At 36.8% G+C, this 19,670-nt stretch overlaps 3 protein-coding genes across 4 annotated transcripts; 1 reads left to right on the top strand and 2 right to left on the bottom strand.

Moving 5' to 3' along the window:
• Positions 1-9,751: 9,751 nt before the first annotated feature.
• On the bottom strand, positions 9,752-12,726 carry LOC149710098 (uncharacterized). 2 transcript variants are annotated; one of them, XM_089859255.1, is made up of 4 exons: positions 11,963-12,726; positions 11,530-11,867; positions 10,755-10,866; positions 9,752-10,046 (listed from the first exon to the last, which is right to left on the bottom strand). In XM_089859255.1, exons 2-4 carry the CDS (start codon positions 11,863-11,865, stop codon positions 9,760-9,762), a joined length of 735 nt encoding a protein of 244 aa, XP_089715381.1. In that variant the 5' UTR covers positions 11,866-11,867; positions 11,963-12,726; the 3' UTR covers positions 9,752-9,759. The 2 variants fall into 2 exon arrangements, with proteins under 2 accessions (XP_089715381.1, XP_089715388.1); XM_089859262.1 differs by having other exon boundaries at positions 11,967-12,726.
• A 207-nt stretch (positions 12,727-12,933) lies between these two features.
• On the top strand, positions 12,934-14,236 carry LOC149710097 (elongation factor 1-beta-like). The gene is made up of 6 exons (XM_089859268.1): positions 12,934-13,094; positions 13,309-13,428; positions 13,507-13,627; positions 13,702-13,765; positions 13,828-14,021; positions 14,104-14,236. The coding sequence occupies exons 1-6, from the start codon at positions 13,015-13,017 to the stop codon at positions 14,188-14,190; spliced, it is 666 nt and encodes a 221-aa protein (XP_089715394.1). The 5' UTR covers positions 12,934-13,014; the 3' UTR covers positions 14,191-14,236.
• Positions 14,237-15,162: 926 nt separating this feature from the next.
• Positions 15,163-19,258, bottom strand: LOC149710096 (dnaJ homolog subfamily C member 1). The gene is made up of 10 exons (XM_089859182.1): positions 18,757-19,258; positions 18,568-18,669; positions 18,451-18,497; positions 17,176-17,347; positions 16,982-17,097; positions 16,775-16,911; positions 16,094-16,215; positions 15,784-15,988; positions 15,417-15,706; positions 15,163-15,318 (listed from the first exon to the last, which is right to left on the bottom strand). Exons 1-10 carry the CDS (start codon positions 18,925-18,927, stop codon positions 15,253-15,255), a joined length of 1,428 nt encoding a protein of 475 aa, XP_089715308.1. The 5' UTR covers positions 18,928-19,258; the 3' UTR covers positions 15,163-15,252.
• Positions 19,259-19,670: the final 412 nt, after the last annotated feature.

Genomic DNA, 19,670 nt, shown 5'->3' with positions numbered 1-19,670 from the left:
CAGAGGGATGGAGTGGTCAACAGCATCCCTATAACGTTGCCTCTGTACTCCCACTTACTGCCCCGAAGTCCTCCCAGCATGCTCAGCGTTTAGGTAGGGTCGTACATTACAGAATAGTAAACAACGCCCCCTCTGTCTTAAAAATAGAAGCTAATTCTCTTACAAATACAATGTCGCTACGCGGAAGCACTTAACAAAAAAAAAAAGTGTAGGGGTGTGTGTGAGTAGGGGAGTGTTTCAGTGCCTCAAGTCTCCCATACCTCTCCATCTTACCTTTTACCTTCTTCAGCTACTATTGGTAAATTTTACGACCATGTATGGGAAAGGGCTCGGAAAGGGCCCTTTCGTTTTAGGGCTAAAGAGTATACCACTCCAGTATAAACATCCCTCCTCCAAGGTCTAATAAAAGTAATCTCAATGGTGAAGATTTGCCACGCCGTTTGGATATGCTTAATAATAAAATAATTTTGCGTTTTTCAAAAAGGGGATATATATGGCTTTACCTAAATAAGTTAATCCTTGATGGCCCATCATTACACGCTTAAATGAAATTATTATTTTACGGTTAAACCCAAACCAACGCCATCCTATATCAATTAGACCCCGTGAAGAATTTCAAGATACGGAACGGACGGAGTGTTCTCCTTCAGGAAGAGTTGAATTATACATTATTATCGCCGGCGGATGGGAGGGGGGGTGAACAAAAATGATTATTTGCAGTGACTAAAATTATTTGACAAAAGTCCTTTTATCTTGAAGTCTTTTTTCGTATTTTAAAGTCGTTAATAGTTGTTAAAATCCAATTAAAAATAACATAAAATTTATTTTCCCTGCAGTTAATGGAACCGTAATAAGCCTCGGTATGAGCAAGAAGCGATATCTAGTTTTCTAGGGCGAAGGTATAAGATGCCAAAGTATTCGCGCGCCATAGTCCCAGTCCCCCTTTCAAAATACAAGGGGGGACGTAAAAGGAGGTCGGGCTATTTCACCTCTCCTCAGTAGGAAAATACGTAATTTTCGTCAGTCGCGTCGCGCTGACGTGAGAATTCAAGAACCAATGAGAAGCTGGTTGTAATTTAGAGGCGGGGATTAACTCCGTACCTATACGTTTGGTCTGGAGATAAAGCTAGAAATGTGGCGAATTTATACCTTCTTAGATATCGCTTCTTGCTATGAGTTTATATCATGAATTTATTCTTTAATGAATAAATTCAAGGTAACACTAGGGAAAGGTTTAGTAGAAGACATGAATAGTGATGTGATTGAGTTCTTCTCCAGGTTGGGACGAATTAAGGCGAAGCCCTAGCCATTAAGCCTTTTAAGAACGTCTTATTGTGGACCAGTAAAATTTTAGTTTTATGAAAAAACCCCTAATTATAACATTGATTTAAGGTGGAATTCATGAACATCGAAAGCAACGCATTTAAGTACATTCAAGGCCTGTCTTTGCACTGTATTATATCGCGTCACGTCCGACGTTTGTGAGTTCCACCTTTGATGAATTTGAAAGTCGTTTAAAATATTTAAATCCACATCGCGATCTGAGCACCCATATATGGGGAGAAGTATCGAGTCTCGATAATGACTGAATGGCACGCCCCACGTAGTTTTAAATGAAATGTGGGAAAGATTGAAACGCTTTCGGCATTGGAGACATGCAGATATTTTCACCCGTTAATAGTACTGGTGATTATGTAACACGAGTTCAATAATTCGACGTTACCTAACATTTATCATAAGTGTATAAGATATGTTCCATAAGTATGACACTTCGTACTGCTAGAGACTTACAGCTCGAGCTAGTTCGAGAACGACAAGCGAGAATTGAAATCCTACACTCGGTTAAATTGCAGTACATCTTCCTATTTAGTCTGTACCAAGCCTTTGACAGCGCCTCAGCAGAATCTATGACGGTTCACCCTCGACACTTTGTGACAAGATCTCAGTAACCAGGGACAAACTTATGGAACATATCTTATGAACGTATGCATATATTAAGGTTGATAACCTTAATTATAGTACATAAAAATTTTAATCGTTTCAAATGTATTATGTTCAATATTTTTACCTCTCCGAGTGACGTATGTCACGTGAGAGGTATTGCACTGGACGTGCGTGTCTGTCTGTCTGTCACGCCCCACGTGACCGCGTTCGCAGTTTGCGTATCGGAGCAAACGTGTTCCCAATTTCCGGACTGCATTGACAGTTCACGGAAATTTGGGTTTGTCTCCTCTGGCTATTCAACTTGAGTTCCAACACCACCAGCTTTGGTTTTCGTTCGTCCAAGTCTGTACTTGCTAGCTTCCAAGCACAACCATCTTCTGTTCTTCGTCAATTTCACCTTGACACCAGCTTCTATGCACTACCATCTTCTGTTCTTCGTCAATTCCACATTGACACCAGCTTCTATGCACCACCATCTTCTGTTCTTCGTCAATTCCACATTGACACCAGCTTCAATGCACCACCATCTTCAGGTCTTTTGTCCATTCCACATGGACGCCAGTCAGTACATTCTGGCTTCTTTTCCTCCGTCATCGTTTGGTTTCAAGATATACGCGGCGATCGGCTAGGGTTACGAGAAACGTCTAGCCTCCCAATGGCAGGGCTTCCACCATCGGTTCACGCAAATGCGTTTTTATCTATTATTTGGTTTTAAGATATACGCGGCGATCGGCTAGGGTTACGAGAAACGTCTAGCCTCCCAATGGCAGGGCTTCCACCAAAGGTTCACGCGAATGCGTTTTTATCTATTATTATAATGGAATCGAAACGTATATATACCCCAAAATTTGAAAAAAGCGGGCAACAGGGGTACCCTTCACTTTAAACGTCAATATTAGCAAAGTTTCGAAAGATAATAGGAACAACTTTATTTTAAACGATTTAACTATTTTTAAAGTTATTTACTGGCGATTAAAATAATTAAAAATAATTATATTTATTTAAATATTAAAGATAAACCCAAGTACCGAAGTCGTTAAATCATTGCCTCCTATATCTATCAAGGCCCGTGCATTGCGTTATATTTCGTACATTGTCTCTTATATCTTTTTAGGCCCGTGCATTGCGTTATATTTCCTACATTGCCTCCTGTATCTATCAAGGCCCATGCATTGTGATATATTTCGTTCATTGCCTCCAATATCTATCGAGGCCCGTGCATTGCGATATATTTTTGAGAACAACAACCAAAATGGGAAGGTCCTCTCAGAACCATAATAATTTGTTTTCTCAGTTATATGAAATGAAAATATGGATAATATTTTCGGCAATTCGATTTGAATGGCTCTTTCTGATGTATCATTCTCTCAGCACTGTTCATAATGGACAGGAACGTAGAGATTCGAGACACTAGGAATTACGATAGTGTTTCAAATCCTCTGTATTGAGGGCTTAAAGGCTTGGAGTGAGTCGAAAGATAAATACACATCCTATTTTTTAGTTGTACCATGCGTACCACAATGTTGCCAGGCGTTTATTGAAGGATGCTTGGGTACTTGGTACAGACTGTTACGTCTACCAAGTTTCCTAGCATCCAAGAATAAATAGGATTCATAGAAGCCAGTGTTAAGGGCATGTCATGGGTCAAGTCGTTAAATATATCGACGCAGTTAAATAGCTGATGGCATTATTTTATCCACTTTCCCATTGCCTTTCGAGTGGAAGTTCAACTTTGGCACGGACGACAGATGGCGCTCTTAAACTTCTACCCCCAAAAATCGTTGTTGTCTGCTCGTTTTCCCCTTCCGCGTTTTTTCGTTATAAACTTATGATTTAACGAACTGTTAAGATAAAATTTCATATTTCCTAAGACAGATAAGCTTCTACTCCTTTCATATTACTCCCAGTTAGATTTAATGCTTAAAAAATATATTTTCAATAAAAACACCGCTTCCACTAGTGGATTTATACTCCTTGTTAGATTAGTGTAGGTGTAGAGAGTAATCATTACAAACGCTAAAAAATATATTTTCAAAAATGAAGAACATAGAACATTTATTCTATATCAAAAAATATTTTGGTGGTAAGATTGCTTTAGAAAAATCCAAACGGCTAGATATTGGTAAAAAAAGACATGTGTAAGCTATTTGTAGATGAGATAATTGTTTTACATGTTTTATATGAGACTAAAACTTCCACTATTGTGTCTAAAAAAGTGTTGGCAATGTATATTTTTTAAATATGACGGAATTGCGGTTGATATGATAGCGCCCTATTTGCGAAAAAAACCTTTTTTTAAACAGTTGAATCATTCTTTGATAGAATTTCGAAGGAAGAAGTTAAGTGTTAGATTTGCTCGATTAATTTTGTTCGGCAAATAATATAATTAAGCCTTACGTATTACTGAAGGAGATTGATTTTGCCAACCTTTGTGAGTATTTAACTGTTTAATAATTATTTTGGTTAAGTGGGAGCCTAGCTTATGTGTGATTGGGTTGTGGCTTCCATGATTTGGGCACATTTGCTTTTTGTGTGGCGAGGTATGATTCAGCTTTGATATGGACAAATGTTACAAATCATACTGGTAGACTAAGAATGCGGTTGAGGTATAGCGAGAGAGTAGAGTTTCCACAGCAATTGAGAGATATTGAAAAGGCTTGAACAATAGACTATTTTAAAATTCAATTCCTGCACTTGCAAAGAATTAAAAAAAGCGATAGATGCATATATTTAGGTTGTTTAAGGGGTAGTGATAGTCATCTCCACTCGGAGAGGTAATATTTTGGCTTTCCCAACTTGTTTACCTCTCCGTGTGACGTAGTCCAGGAGAGGTTCTGTAACGGCCGTGTCTGTCTGTCTGTCTGTGTGTCTGTCTGTCCGTTGTTACACCCACGTGACCGCGTTCGCAGTTTGCGTATCGAAGCAAACGTGTTCGCCATTTCCGAACTGCTTTCACAGTCACGGAAATGGCTCCTCTACTTGAGTTCTCACACCACCATCTTCTGGTCTTTGTCCATCCCACACGAACACCAGTCTGTACTTACTGGCTTCTAATCACCACCATCTTCTGCTGGTCTTTGTCCATCCCACTTGGACACCAGTCTGTACATACTGGCTCCTAAACACCACCATCAACTGGTCTTCCGTCTACTCCACATAGACACCAATCTGTATCATTGGCTTCTAACACCACCATCCACTGGTCTTCCGTCTATTCCACATAGACACCAATCTGTATCATTGGCTTCTACTCCATTATGATCGTTTGGTTTTAGGATATACGCGGCGATCAGCTAGGGTTACGAGAAACGTCTAGCCTCCCTAAGGTGGGATCGCCACCAAAGGTTTTCGCAATTGCGCTTTTTCCTTACTATTATAATGGAAACGAATCGTATATATACCCCAAAATCTGAAGAAAGCGGGCAAGAGGGGTACCCTTCACTTTAAACGTCAATATTAGCAAAGTTTGAGATGATAATAGGTATAACTTTATTTTAAACGATTTAACTATTATTAATGTTAATTATTGAAGATTAAAATAATTAAAAATAATTATATTTATTTAATTATTAAAGATAAACCTCTCGTGCAAAGAGAGAGATTATCATTGCCTCCTATATCTACCAAGGCCCGTGCATGCGATATATTTCCTTCATTGCCTCCTATATCTTTCAAGGCCCGTGCATTGTGATATATTTCATTCATTGCCTCCTATATCTATCAAGGCGCGTGCATTGTGATATATTTCATTCATTGCCTCCTTTATCTATCAAGGCCCGTGCATTGCGATATATTTTTCAAAACAACAACAAAAATGGGAAGCTCCTCTCAGAAACATAATAATTTCTTTTCTCTGTATATGAAATGAAAATATGGATAATATTGCGCTCCTTCTTTAACGGTATGAATCCTTGCCTGTCTATTAATATTTTACGTAGGAGTAATACGTTTTTAGCGAAGTCTAGAGAGGATAAACATAAGCGAAATTGTTTCGAAAAAAAAATACTGCTTCCACTAATGGGTTTATACTCCTTGTTACTGTTGTATAGAGTAATCATGATAAAAGCTTAAAAAATAGGAGAGGACAGACCTTTTTTATCCTCTTGTTTTATTCTTAATAAGAATATAAAACATTTATTTTTTGATGCTAAGATTGCTTTAAAAAAATCCAAACGGTTAGGCATTGGTAAAAAAGACAAATGATATTTTTCAAATCTAATGAGATAACGCCCACCTAGTTGAAAATTGGCCTTTTTTATCCGCGGGAGCCATTCTTAATGAGAATTTCGATGCTAGTAGGTTGTCAATTAAACTACCGGTATATTATTGTTGTTGGAAATTGGATATTAAGTCAAATTAAGTGGTTGTAAAGAGCCAGCAGGTTTTTGCCACTTCTTTTTGTGAGTATTTGATTTTTGTATGTAAAATGGAGGAAGATAATGTTGAGAGTAAGGATGAAATGCGGAAGCGCAAAGCGCGGGAAAGGAAGAGGGAAAAAAGGTCGACGTTTTCATTGGATACTTAAGTTTATATAATCTTCTCGACACGGAGAGGTAATATTTTGGTTTTCCCAACTTGTTAAATACCACCTAAGGCCTGAAGATGAATTTTCTTTCAGCTATTTATTGAATATCATTTTTATTGAAGGAAAATTTTTAAGGTTTCTACTTGAATTTCTGATTGACGTTTTTGACAATATTTAAAGTGACGGTGTGTCGAAAGAGATTTTATTCAAGAGTTTTTTCTCACGCCATGTAATTGATAAATATTATATACAGATATTTAATATTCTTTGCTTTTGAAATCATGAGCGAAATTTATGACAGTTTATCAAAATGTGTTATGCACAGGAATATATAGATTTCTTCTACTTGGAATCTTTAAGTCCGAGTCCACAATAACATCTGATTGAAGGTAAAGGGAAGGACTTAATAAACAGCCCGCTCCTCCTTCATCGTGTTTCATTGGCTATTCACGTATATTGAACAACAATGGACTATAGGCGTACTCGTTCAGAACATGCTAAGAAGCCTTGGGAGTCGCGGCACAGTTCGCTAGCTACATCAATATCACGTGGTTTCAATATGCATGACGTCAAGAGTGACGGGTTTAAAACTCCTCCTCTTTAGTTCAAGCAAAAAGGCCCAGAAATATGACAGTCTGTTAAAGATTCCAAGTAGAAGAAATCTGTGTATACAGAATTATCAATTTTGCTTGGACCATTTTTGAAATTTACGAAGTGCGGGTTATTGGTCCGAGGGACCAGTTTATTAATTGCAACTCTACAACCCACCCCCCTCCCCAAGGGAGAACCAGTTTACTATTTTAGACGCTAGGGTGAGGACCCCAGATTGATTTGTAGAGGCTAACGTGGTTCATTAATGACGTCTTACAAGGGCGTGCCAACTACGGGGGCAGCGGGGGCGAAGGCCCCCGCTCAAATTTTCAACTCTATGGGACTTTAACATTAGGCAGCCATTTTGCCCCCGCTCCAGTGGAAAATTTTGGCTCATGTTGGCACGCCTCTGACGTCTTAACTGTGTCGCTTTTCATCTTGGACTAATAATAGAAGCGTTCTATCAGGGATAGATTTAATTTATAAGTAGGAATGGAGAACGGTTAGTATTTACTTCAGTCCTACTCATATCCCAGTATAGAGCCCCTCCCCCCAACACGTAACTAAAAGTTTAAATTATCTTAATGGTTCACTTAAACTACGTTTTGATGACGTTGCTGACGGGAACGGCGAAAAATACGTAATTCCTTTTCACCTCTGTCGCTATGAACCGCCTCTTCTTTCAACCCCCGTTCCGTGGAAGGGGGTCCGGGACTATGACGCGCGCCCAGAATACTCTGTTCTCCATTCCTACTTCTAAAATTAAATATATCCCTGGTTCTATTTATTTTCTATTCGTAAAAAATTAAATTATTATACAAATACAACTATCCCTTTCACTACTTCATCCATCCTTTACATTTTAAACTTAAACATTTATTTTCGTGGGTTGACCCATTCCCTATATAAAACTGCTTAAAATTATGCGTGGAAACTTTGGTACACGCAAAATGATTAAAAATTTAGATTTCGTGCAGCGCGCAATATGCATGGCGATTTGGGCCTCTCTCCTTTCGTGGTAAGACGTATGATCAAACTAATATTTAATGAATTCTTTTGTTTTTTCGTATATATTTTAGCGTGGTTATAGGGTTATTTGTGTTTTATGGATTTTATGGAAACGGATGTAAAGAATAAGCGCGTAAGGTGAGGCCTATTCGGGTGATATTCTAATGATATCGTGCGCGATACATCAATCCGTGCATTATTCGACAGGTGTTCGCTGAATTTGGTGTGCTTTTGAGAAAAATAAATCCGTGGGAAAAGATCAGAGGAAATTTTATTCCGTTTTTCGTTTAACCATGCCGGCCGTGGTTTTTAACCCCGCTCTACCCCGGAAAGAATATCACGATTTTCTTTTAAAAATTCTTTAAAAAACACACTACATTGCGGCAATTTTGGATTATAAATTGAGTTTTTATTATAAAATAATATAAAAGACAATCCTTTATAATTTATTCAACAAATTATGTATACAAAATTTTAGAATTATTATAGGTCTAGAAGTACAACATTTAGAAGTGAGGAAAGAATAGACTATAGTGGTGGTAGAGACTCCCTTCCTCTGGGCGTGCTCTTGTAAGAGGGGATATTGTAGGGGGATGACACTGAGCTAAGAGATAGAAGGGTATGACGTTTTCATACGTAGTATTGCCAGTGCTCCATAGGTGTTTTAAATTTTTGTAATAGTAAGTATAGGATTGATTGAAATACGTTAAAAGGATGTACAATGCGTTATTTAGGGGATGCCTATTCCCAATGCAATAATAACGCTACGAAATTGACGCATGCCCAGTAGAACTCTATTTGATGTAAGACGTGCTTAATATAAGCCCCGCCCCTACATAACACATTGTACGTCCTTTTAAGAAAAAAGATATATACCTCTTTAATCAAGTCACTCAAATAATACAGTTGAAAAGACCATCATAAGTTTCATAACCCCCTATAGGAAGAGGACAGTGGCTTAAGAATGGCTCCTCCCCTTTCCCTCAAAATGGCGGAGATATTTGCTAGGGTCTGACGTTTACTGGAGAACATTTTCATCCTATTCCCCACCTCCCTATAAATTATAGGCGGACGCATGCCCAGTAGAGCTCTATTTGGTGTAACAGAGCTTAATATAGGCCCCGCCCCTACATAACACATTGTACATCCCTTTAAGAAAAAAGATATATACCTCTTTAATCAAGTCACTCAAATAATACAGTTGAAAAGACCATCATAAGTTTGAAACCCCTATAGGAATGGGACGTGGCTTAAGAATGACTCCTCCCCTTTCCCTCAAAATGGCGGAGATATTTTAGTGGGGTCTGACGTTTACTACAGAACATTTTCATCCTATTCCCCACCTCCCTATAAATTATAGGCGGACGCATGCCCAGTAGAACTCTATTTGATGTAAGACGAGCTTAATATAAGCCCCGCCCCTACATAACACATTGTACATCCCTTTAAGAAAAATATATATGCCTCTTTAATCAAGTCACTCAAAGAATACAGTTGAAAAGACCATCATAAGTTTCATAACCCCCTATAGGAAGAGGACAGAGGGATGAGGCTTAAGAATGACTCCTCCCCTTTCCCTCAAAATGGCGGAGATATTTACTAGGGCCTGACGTTAACTGGAGAACATTTCACCCCATTCCCCACCCCCCTATAAATTATAGGCGAATAAAATTGGACTCAAAGTACACAATTCAATCTTCACTGTTTATACAATTCATTTTCATTTCAAATAGGATGTTGTCAATTTGGTGCATACATATTTCTCTACTACGTTCATCCATTGATTTTAACCTGGCCGCGACTAACTCTCCGTATATATCGCAGACGTGTTTTTCTTTAGTAGGTTTCGGTACCGCGTATTGTAAAATTGAATAGGCATTGTCCATCTTCTTCTTCATTTCACTGACATCAATCACTTTTTTCTTTTTTCGCAACGGTGTTTTGAAGTCCGTTTCGGAACATGAAGGCAATATCACTTCTGCAGAAAAGAGAGACAGAGAGAGGTGTATCATATAGCAGAAGGCCTCTAGCATGGATAAAGCATGCGCGTGAAGAAATTTGTTTTCACTCTACAGGATCGGCAACTCCCTATCTCGGACGACAGCTTATTCTGTATATACTCTGTTACAACATCGGTTGTCAGCACGCGCAAATATATTTCTCTATGTAATCTAGCCTTGCGCGTGCTGACAAGAGACAAAAAACTTCAGGATCTTCAGGATTTAAAATATGCGCGAGTGTTTTTCGCTCGAGTGCACGGACCTCTAGGCCTTGGTTTCAAATACGTGTGAAATTGCCTACAGCCTACTACACGTATTTGAAACTAAGGCCTAGAGGTCCGTGCATGCACTCGAGCTAAAAAACTCGCGGATATTTTAAATCCTGAAGATCCTGAAGTTTTTTGTCTCTTGACAGCACGTACAAAGCTACGTTACATAGAGAAATATATTTGCGCGTGCTGACAACCGATGTTGTAACAGAGTATATACAGAATAAGCTGTCGCCCGAGATAGGGAGTTGCCTATCCTGTAGAGTGAAAACAAATTTCCTCACGCGCATTCTTTATCCATGGTCTCTAGCATTACGAAGTGTCATACTTTAACCAATGGTAAATGACTTACAAAGTACTTTTTAAGTCATTAAATTAATAGTACTAATTAAAATTACGTTCAACGTATGAACATACCGTCGTTTTCCATGTCTGAATGCATAAATCTTTCTACACTTTCTACAGTGTTGTCTGAGATGTCTTCCTCTTTGAGTTCGCTACTTTCCCATCCTTCTTGAGATACAATAGCCTAAATTACGTTAAGACAAAATTTTAATTACCTAACAGCTAATTAAAACAATTTCTTCATTTTTATTTGACAGATTCTTAATTAATTAATAGTTTAAAGTCATCTATCTATATCTATATAAATCAAAGTCCTGACTGACTGACTGACTGACTGATAATCAACGCCCAGCCCAAACCGCTTGCCCTAGAAGGCTGAAAATTTGTAGGAACGTTACTCATAAGTAGTAAGCGCGTACTAAGAAAGATTTTTCCAATCCGCCGCCATCTTAAAAAATGGCGCCCAGAAATGTAAAAAATCTTTTTCTCTGCAACAACGTCCGCGCGTTTCAACCGATTTCGCAAATATATAGTACACTGGTTTCCTTTAACCTATAGACGGGCTGAATGCTCTTTTGGGCTCGATTTGTTGCCATCTTTTAAAATTGCGGCCAGAAATTTAAAAACCCTTCTATATGGAATAATGTCCGCGTGAAAAGTAATAAAAAAATGTTCCGACGGGCTGACGGGCAACGCCGAGTGCCTTCGCTTTAAGGGTGCTGCTAAAGTATTAGTCTTCAGTAAAATCTACCCATTCTTTGTATCATTTTGATGGAAGTTCTTATTACACGCGAGCGACGCCTCGGGTAACAGCTAGTTACTTATATTGACACATTCTTATATTTACCTCTAATGTTATTGTTTCACGTGTTTGATCTTTGTCTTTGAGGAATCTGGCCATTTGTTCGTAAGCGAACCAATTTGGTTTGTATATTTCTTCGGTACCGCTTCTTATGCTTTGCTTGACTTTATTGAAGCAGGCTCGAAACGAAGCCATTAAGGAATCTTTTTTCTTTTTTAATTCGGTTACTGTGTATTTTTGACCCATCTTGATTTCGATTCGTTTCCACGCGTCAAAAACTTCATTCCGATTTTTGTGGTTCGGTAAAGACGGATTCCAAATTATGGGTTCATTTTCGTAGCATTCCAAAAATTCTAATACCGTCTCGTTAGACCAATCCATTGCTAATTAAATTATCAAAATAACGAGAATAATATTTTATAATTATAAATAGTTAAGTACAAATATATACTTAAATAAATAAAGTAATGGCACCTACTTGCCTTTGACTGTATTAAGCTCTATGGGTAGTTAACATGGAGTGCCACTACTCTATAATAATATAAATATTAAATAACAAATAAAAGTTTAAACGTTCTTAAGTAGATTCCGAATACTTGGATCGCGTTTTAAAATAAAGCTCGGGCCAAAATACGGACAATTTAATTGAGATTTAAAGGCAAAAAGTTGAGCGTACATTCGCTATTTGCCAAGTACCGAATCTTCGCCATTACGGCCATTGCCGCGGCGCGATGCTTGTCGTATAGTTTGGCCACCTTTGATTCGCCTTATTGCGTGCATCGGCGGATTGGAGTTGGCCGTGAGCGAGCAGAGGTAAATAATATACGCGAAGTTTGACGAGCATCCTCGATAGGGAAGGACCGCCCACTCTACAATATTCGTTCAATTGCGCGATTATACGAATTTCTTTCCGAAAGAGTGCATGCAGTAAAAGGCGAGCATTGAAAATGTATGCTCGTCTTTAGACGAGTATAATTCATATTATATATATTGCTCGATATTCGGCAATAGTTGCTCAGGACTCCACGAATACCGAATATTCGCGTTGCGGTGCCGTCATTCTCATAATACATTAGTGCTCGGCAATATTCGGAATGGATATCTGCTACTTTTGGGATTTCATAGGATGACAGCCTTTGACAGGACACACACTACAACAAAAACTAAATAAAGTAATAAAGTTAAACCCGGAAATTAGCGAATTCGGGACGCAGCTGTTAAAATTTAAATCAAAAGTTTACAGACAAGGAACTATATTCATTTTAAGGCCGCTTTTTGCACCATGGAGCAATATTTAACGAGACCTAGCTACAATATAATGTTTTCTTAGGTATCTATCGTTCTCACTCCTGTAAAACTACTCCATGGGAAAAACCAACAGGCCAACACTTGCAACTTCTACGCCACGTGATTGAATTTGGCCAATAACTGTCAAGAGATAAGAAGCCAGCCTAGCCACGTTTCGTTCTCTTTGCACTTAGCCGGTTTGCAAGAAAGTTAAGACTTTTCGTTTTCTTGAAATTTTTCGACATGGGTTTCGGAGATTTGAAATCAGCCGCTGGATTGAAGGCTTTAAATGATTATTTAGCCGATCGTAGTTACATTGAAGGGTAATTATTACACTTAATTATCTTAATTTGTAAGTTTAAAGTAAGAAAAGTGGGAAGGTTACAAACGTGGTTTTTAAGCCTTGGTTAATGGCTTCCTTGCCAAATTGGCAATCTGGCCCATTTCTGTCGTCGTGTATCCATCCATATTATTAATTAGATAATTTTTCTCTGTTAAAATCATGTTGAATTGTTGATTATTCTTTAATTTTAACAGTTACCAACCTTCTCAAAACGATACCGCTGTTTTTAACGCCTTATCTGGTGCTCCAAATGGTCAACCTCACGCTCTCCGTTGGTATAATCACATTGCATCTTATGGAAATGATAAGTCCAAGTAGGTCTCGGTTTTTTTATCACTACAGTGATCATTTAGGCCTAATACAACTCTAAAGATATTTTCTTCTTAAATAAGATTTCCAGGAGTAGCTAAGAGTGAATATACTGCTGCTGGGGCTGGAGCCCAAGCCAAAAAGCCGGCTGCCGCTGATGATGATGATGACGATGTTGATCTCTTTGGAGATGATGAGGAAGTTGTAAGATTAAGATTAGTCTTAATTATAATTTAAAATTAGGGGTTTAATATTAATAATTATTTGAATTCCTAAAGGATGCTGAAGCTGAGAAGCTTAGGGAGGAAAGACTAAAGGCTTACGCTGACAAGAAATCAAAGAGTAACTTAGATTTCATTCTTTTTAATGTTCTTTTTAATTCTAATTACATTTAATTCTTTTAGAACCTGGTGTTATCGCCAAATCTAACGTCATTTTGGATGTCAAACCTTGGGATGACGAAACTGATATGGCTGAGATGGAAAAATTAGTTAGAACCATCAAGTGCGATGGTTTACTTTGGGGAATTTCAAAATTGGTTCCTTTAGCCTATGGAATTAAGAAACTTCAAATTGTTTGCGTGGTTGAAGATGAAAAGGTTGGTTTGTTGGTTTGGTAATTAATTAATTAATAATTGGTAATTTTTAAGTTTAATTGTTTATAAATCAAAAATCAATCAGGTCAGCATTGATTGGTTGACTGAAGAGATCCAAAACTTTGAGGATTTTGTCCAATCTGTTGATATTGCGGCTTTCCAGAAGATTTAAATAATTTAACATCTTATGAAATAAAAATAATCCTTTCTGATATAAATTTGTTTTAATTTATTCAGTACTTCTTCAATTAAAATGGGAAATATTTAAATAAAGTCGGAGTTGGTAGGTATTTTCATTTGGTTTAAAATGAAATAGAGCAATTAGCCTTATTCCTGATCAGCGCCACCTACCCATAGCGGCGACTTTGAGAACTACTGTAATTGGCAAGCCAACCAGATGTCGCTAAAATCAGGTGACGTAATTTAATTTTTGGTAAGACGAGAGCGCCCGTCAGTGACGTCTCCAGATTTTAGCGACATCTGATTCCGATTGGCTTGCCGATTACAGTAGTTCTCAAAGTCGCCGCTATCAGTAGGTGGCGCTGATTAGGAATAAGGCTAATTAATCTTCAAAATAAATTAGTAATAGGTAGTGTTTTCCAATTACTATAAAAATTCAAATTTTGCAATAAATTGTAATACCAGAGTTACAGTGAAAAGGTTAAACTTTTATGAAAGTTGGGTTCAAATCATTGAGCAAAATTAATCAACCTTATTCCTCCAGTCCTGATGCGTGTGCCAAGGCTTAGTGCGCTTTATCCTCTTTAATCTAGGTAAAAATGCAGAGTTTTAAGCAGACGACGCATTATTTATTCAGGTTCAAATCATTGAATAAAATTAATTAACCTTATTCCTCCTGATGCGTGTGCCAAGGCTTAGGGCGCTTTATCCTCATTAATCCGGGTAAAAATGCTGAGTCCAAAGCAGACGACGCATAATTTACTCAGGTTCAAATCATTGAATAAAATTAATTAACCTTATTCCCATGCGTGTGCCAAGGCGTAATGCACGTTAATTTTGGGTAAAAATGCAAAGTTCAAAGCAGACGACGCATTATTTTGACTCATGTCCGGGGCTACAAGTATCGCGTTAAGCCTTGGCACACGCATCGAGAATAATATGGCTTGCACTAAAAGCTTAAATATTGTTAAATTGCTTTATTTCATTTTGAACATAAAGATTTAGTTACATAATAGTTATTTGGCTAAAATAATGTAAAAAATAACATTCTTCGTCAAGACATAGCCTTCTTTTTCTTGACAATTTCCACCAACATTTTATATCTAATAATACATTCCTCCTAAAATAAATTTTGAATAGTTTGGTTCAAATTTAAAACACCATTTCTAAGGATTAAAATAACTTATTGGAAAACAAAGCCAATTAGTAACTAATTACTTTTGATTTCCCAGGAATCTCCGCAGCTATACAATCCCATCTTTGCTCAGTACCTTTAGGAAACTTTTGCAAGGCATTCTCAAGAGCACGTTGCTGAACTTGACTCCAGATTGCGTCATTTTCTTGCTTAGTCTGTTGCTGACTCGGAATAACGGGTTGCGTTTGAGGGATCATTAAAGTTCTTTCGATCCCTCCTTTAGGCTGTTTTTTAGACTTTTTGCTGTTGCGATTTTCATCCGTATTGGAAGCATCATTAACAAACTGATTAAAATCATCATTACCAGTCACTCCTACAAGAAAACGGATGGAACACTATTCATTAAAAAGAAAAATTTAAATTTAAAGATAAAAGTTACGATTCACAAACCTTGTAAAGCAACGGGAACATTAGTTACTAAAGAAGATGATTTTAAAGTTTTTGCTTTTGAAGTGACTTCATTAACAGGACGTCTAATCATTGCGGAAATTTTCTCCCATCTATCTGTAGTTCCACCAGGAAATTTATTCATGGCTTTAACAAGAGCTAACGTATCTCGTTCATTCCATTCTTCCGTTAAATAACTCATTTCAGTCTTAATAAGTAATAAACAAAATGGGAAAAGATTAATTTAATTTAAATTCAGTTGAATCTATAAGAAACAATTAACATTAATTTAATTAATTAATGAACTCATTACTTCTTCATTAATAGATTCTAAGTGATTTTCATTATTAATATAAAGAGAGTTATTTGTCATTGGAAGTTCGGAAAACTCTGGAAGTTCTGGTTTGACTTTTTTGCGAGGTTTTCTTACTCTATCTGTAATTAAATCATAATTTTTAAGTATTTTAATTGAAAATTAATTTAAATATGATTTTAATCATTTTCAGTGGTGTGCGAGTCCCGTTTTTTCGGTTTCGAGCCGAGTCCGAGTATCGAAACTAATTTCTTATCGAGTATCGAGCCGAGTCTCAAAAATACTTTCGAGTATCGAGTATTCAGATAGGTCAAATTTTGGTTCTTTGGAGTAATTATCGAGTCTCAAATATTGACTTGTCGAGTAGCAGTTTTGTAAATTTCTTGAAAATAACGAAGATTTTCAATTATCTAATATCTAACTAGTTCAAAAAGATTGTTAGTGATCAATTAAAGATTGAACAGGTGATTTTCAAAATAAATGATCATGAACTCATCGTCTGCTATAGTTGTAAGCCTCGGACTCGAGTATTTGTCGAGTATTTAAGATGTTAAAAAGCTACTCGAATCTGTCTCGAGTATCTCAATCTGTTGTTATCGAGTATCGAGTCGAGTACTCGGCTCGATACTCGAACCGAGTACTCGAACTTAACGAGTACTCGCACACCCCTGATCATTTTACCCTCAATTATTTCTTCATCAGAATATTCTTCAATTTCAGGTTCCTTTTTTTTCAGCAATTCTTGCCAATTTTGAGCAAAATACACTGAACCGCTAATTATCAACTTCGTTAAAGTTACCGGGAAAAGATCATATACGCTAAAAACGAAATATTAATTAGTTTCAATTAAATAAAATTATAACTTTTAATTAATTTAATTTTAATTACCTTGGTTTAGGTATTTGATTGACGGTATCAGCAATAATATCGTCACAATTTTCTTCAATAATTTTTCCACCCTTTTTCCTCTTTTTTGGTTTAAAACGAGATGTTAAAATTTCTTCCTGCGAACATAATTAATTAATTAATTAATTAATTTAGATTTTTTTTAAATTAATTGATAAAAAAGGTCCTTTTCTTACAATTTCATATTTTTTCTCCCAATACATTGACCAGGCAACAATATACTGACCAGTGGTCAAAAGTAGGAATAAGAATACAAACATCTCAGTTAGACCCATTTTTCTAACTCGTCTATAATAATAAATAGGCATTCTCCAATCTGGAAGTCCATTGATAAGAATTTCTTCGTATCTAAGACAAATGCAACAAAACAATTAACGCAAACATTTTCAAAAAATCAGTCACAATAGACTAATGGCACCCCGTGTTATTTCCCCATAGAGCTTAATACAGTTGAACAGGGTTCATACAACTTTTGGAAAACAAATTTCCCTGAGATTTCCAGGTTTTTTCCCCATATACTTACTTCCCTGAGTTTTCCAGGTTTTTCCCGTATATGGAGTATCCTATGGAGCAAATGTTAACGAAGGGGGGGGGGACAAATTAGACTATAACATACTCAAAGGACATCCCTGTATCTCTAGTAGAACCAGAGTTATGAGCCTCCAAAGTTTAGTGTAATGCTATTCCTATGGAGGGGGTTATGTTTTTGAACATTTTGCTTAATTACTCGGCCCCTGTTTGTCGTAGCCCTAAGTTTTTAGTATGGTTAGATGGGGGATAAAGAGGACTATAACATACTGAAATGACATCCCTGTATCTTTAGTAGAACCAGAGTTATGAGCCTCCAAAGATTAGTGTAACGTTAATCCTATGAAGGGGATGTTTTTGAACATTTTGCTTAATTACTCGGCCCCTGTTTGTCGTAGCCCCAAGTTTTTAGTATGGTTAGATGGGGGACAAATAGGACTATAACATACTCAAAGGACATCCCTGTATCTCTAGTAGAACCAGAGTTATGAGCCTCCAAAGTGTAGTGTAACGTTAATCCTATGAAGGGGATGTTCACGAACATTTTGCTTAACTACTTGGCCCCTGTTTGTCGTAGCCCTACGTTTTTAGTATGGTTGGATGAGGGATAAATTGGACTATAACATACTCAAAGGACATCCCCGTATCTCTAATATAACCAGAGTTATGAGCCTCCAAAGTATAGTGTAACGTTAATCCTACGAAGGGGATGTTCACGAACATTTTGATTAATTACTCGGACCCTGTTTGACGCAAATTTCCCTGATTTCCCTGAATTTTACTAAAAATTTTAAATTTCCCTGAGTTTTTTGTCAACTATTTATTTCCCTGATTTTTCCAGGTTTGTATGAACCCTGTTTTCCAGGTTTGTATGAACCCTGTTGAAGGCAGAGGGATGCCATTACCCTATGACAGAAACTTACTGCTTTCTTCTAGCTTCATCTTTTAGCACCTCACTAACTGCTACAATCTATTGAAAACAAAAAGAATTAAAATGAACTTAATTACTTATTTTAATTGTGGTTAATTAATTAACATACATGACGAAATTTTTCCTCCGCCCCTTCTTCCTTATTTTTATCAGGATGTAATTGAAGTGAAAGACGCCGATAAGCCTTTTTAATTTCACCTGTTGTGGCGCCCTGTGAAGTTTAAATTTAAGGTAAACACTATTTAAATTAACATAATTAAATTTAATATGACTGGCATTGATGAAAGACATTACGTACCTGATCTACACCAAGTAAATCGTAAAAATTTTGATTAACTTCTTCAACTAAATCAAAAAGTTCCAAATCTTCCGTTGTCCAAGCATTGGATAATTTGAACATTGTTAAAAATACGCAGGTTATAATTAATATTTGGGCGTAAAAACACCGGGAATGGATGTTTGACGTCATTTTTATTATTTAATATATTAATTAATAATTAAGCGATATTTAGTTTAATGAGATTCGGGACTCTTTGAAGAAGCAATATGGCACAGGCTTCCTACGCTGTCAAAAATGTTTCGCTTCTGAATTTGTTTAGATAAACGGGAAAACTTGGTATTTTTGGCTATTGTTTGAAAGACACAGTTCTTAAATTACATAAAAAAAACCCTAAATGTGTGAAGAATATCGCCTATAAAAACTTAAAATTAAAGTTAAAGTTAATACTTCCGCGTTTCACACACGTTCCGCGCGATAAAACACAATCCGAAAGTGAATCCTCCTTGTGGTGACGTCTGCTTTTTCAAGAGAGATGGGAATGGGATGGCAGCGGGCGGTACGACCTATATTTCCATTTAGGCCTAACCTAAATATACTTTTTATGTATTGTTACTCCAAATTGAGAAGCAGGAAATTAATCAAAAATATGTTTTTATCTGTAATTCGACACTAAGCAATTGTTATTATTGATTTATATTTAATTTATTTAAAGTTTTTATATTGTTAGATCTTTCAACTAAGCTGCAGATGCAGTTTAAATTTCGCGCTTAAGCTGGTTTATAATTTTTTTCCACAGAGGCATCTTGTGGCATAAATTAAAAATCAATAATATTTGAAAAAATTCTCTGCAGTGTTGCCAGTATATGGAATAAATCCTACATTCTGGCGTTGGGAGTGTTGAACAATATTGTGCTTTGTGGGAATGGGATTAG

Source organism: Phalangium opilio, unplaced genomic scaffold (assembly GCF_054372755.1).
Source record: "Phalangium opilio isolate 3A_F unplaced genomic scaffold, DU_Popi_V2 ptg000011l_1, whole genome shotgun sequence".
Lineage (NCBI taxonomy): Eukaryota > Metazoa > Arthropoda > Arachnida > Opiliones > Phalangiidae > Phalangium > Phalangium opilio.
Note: the sequence above shows the minus strand (reverse complement) of the source record. Positions and strands in the feature narration are given on the sequence as shown.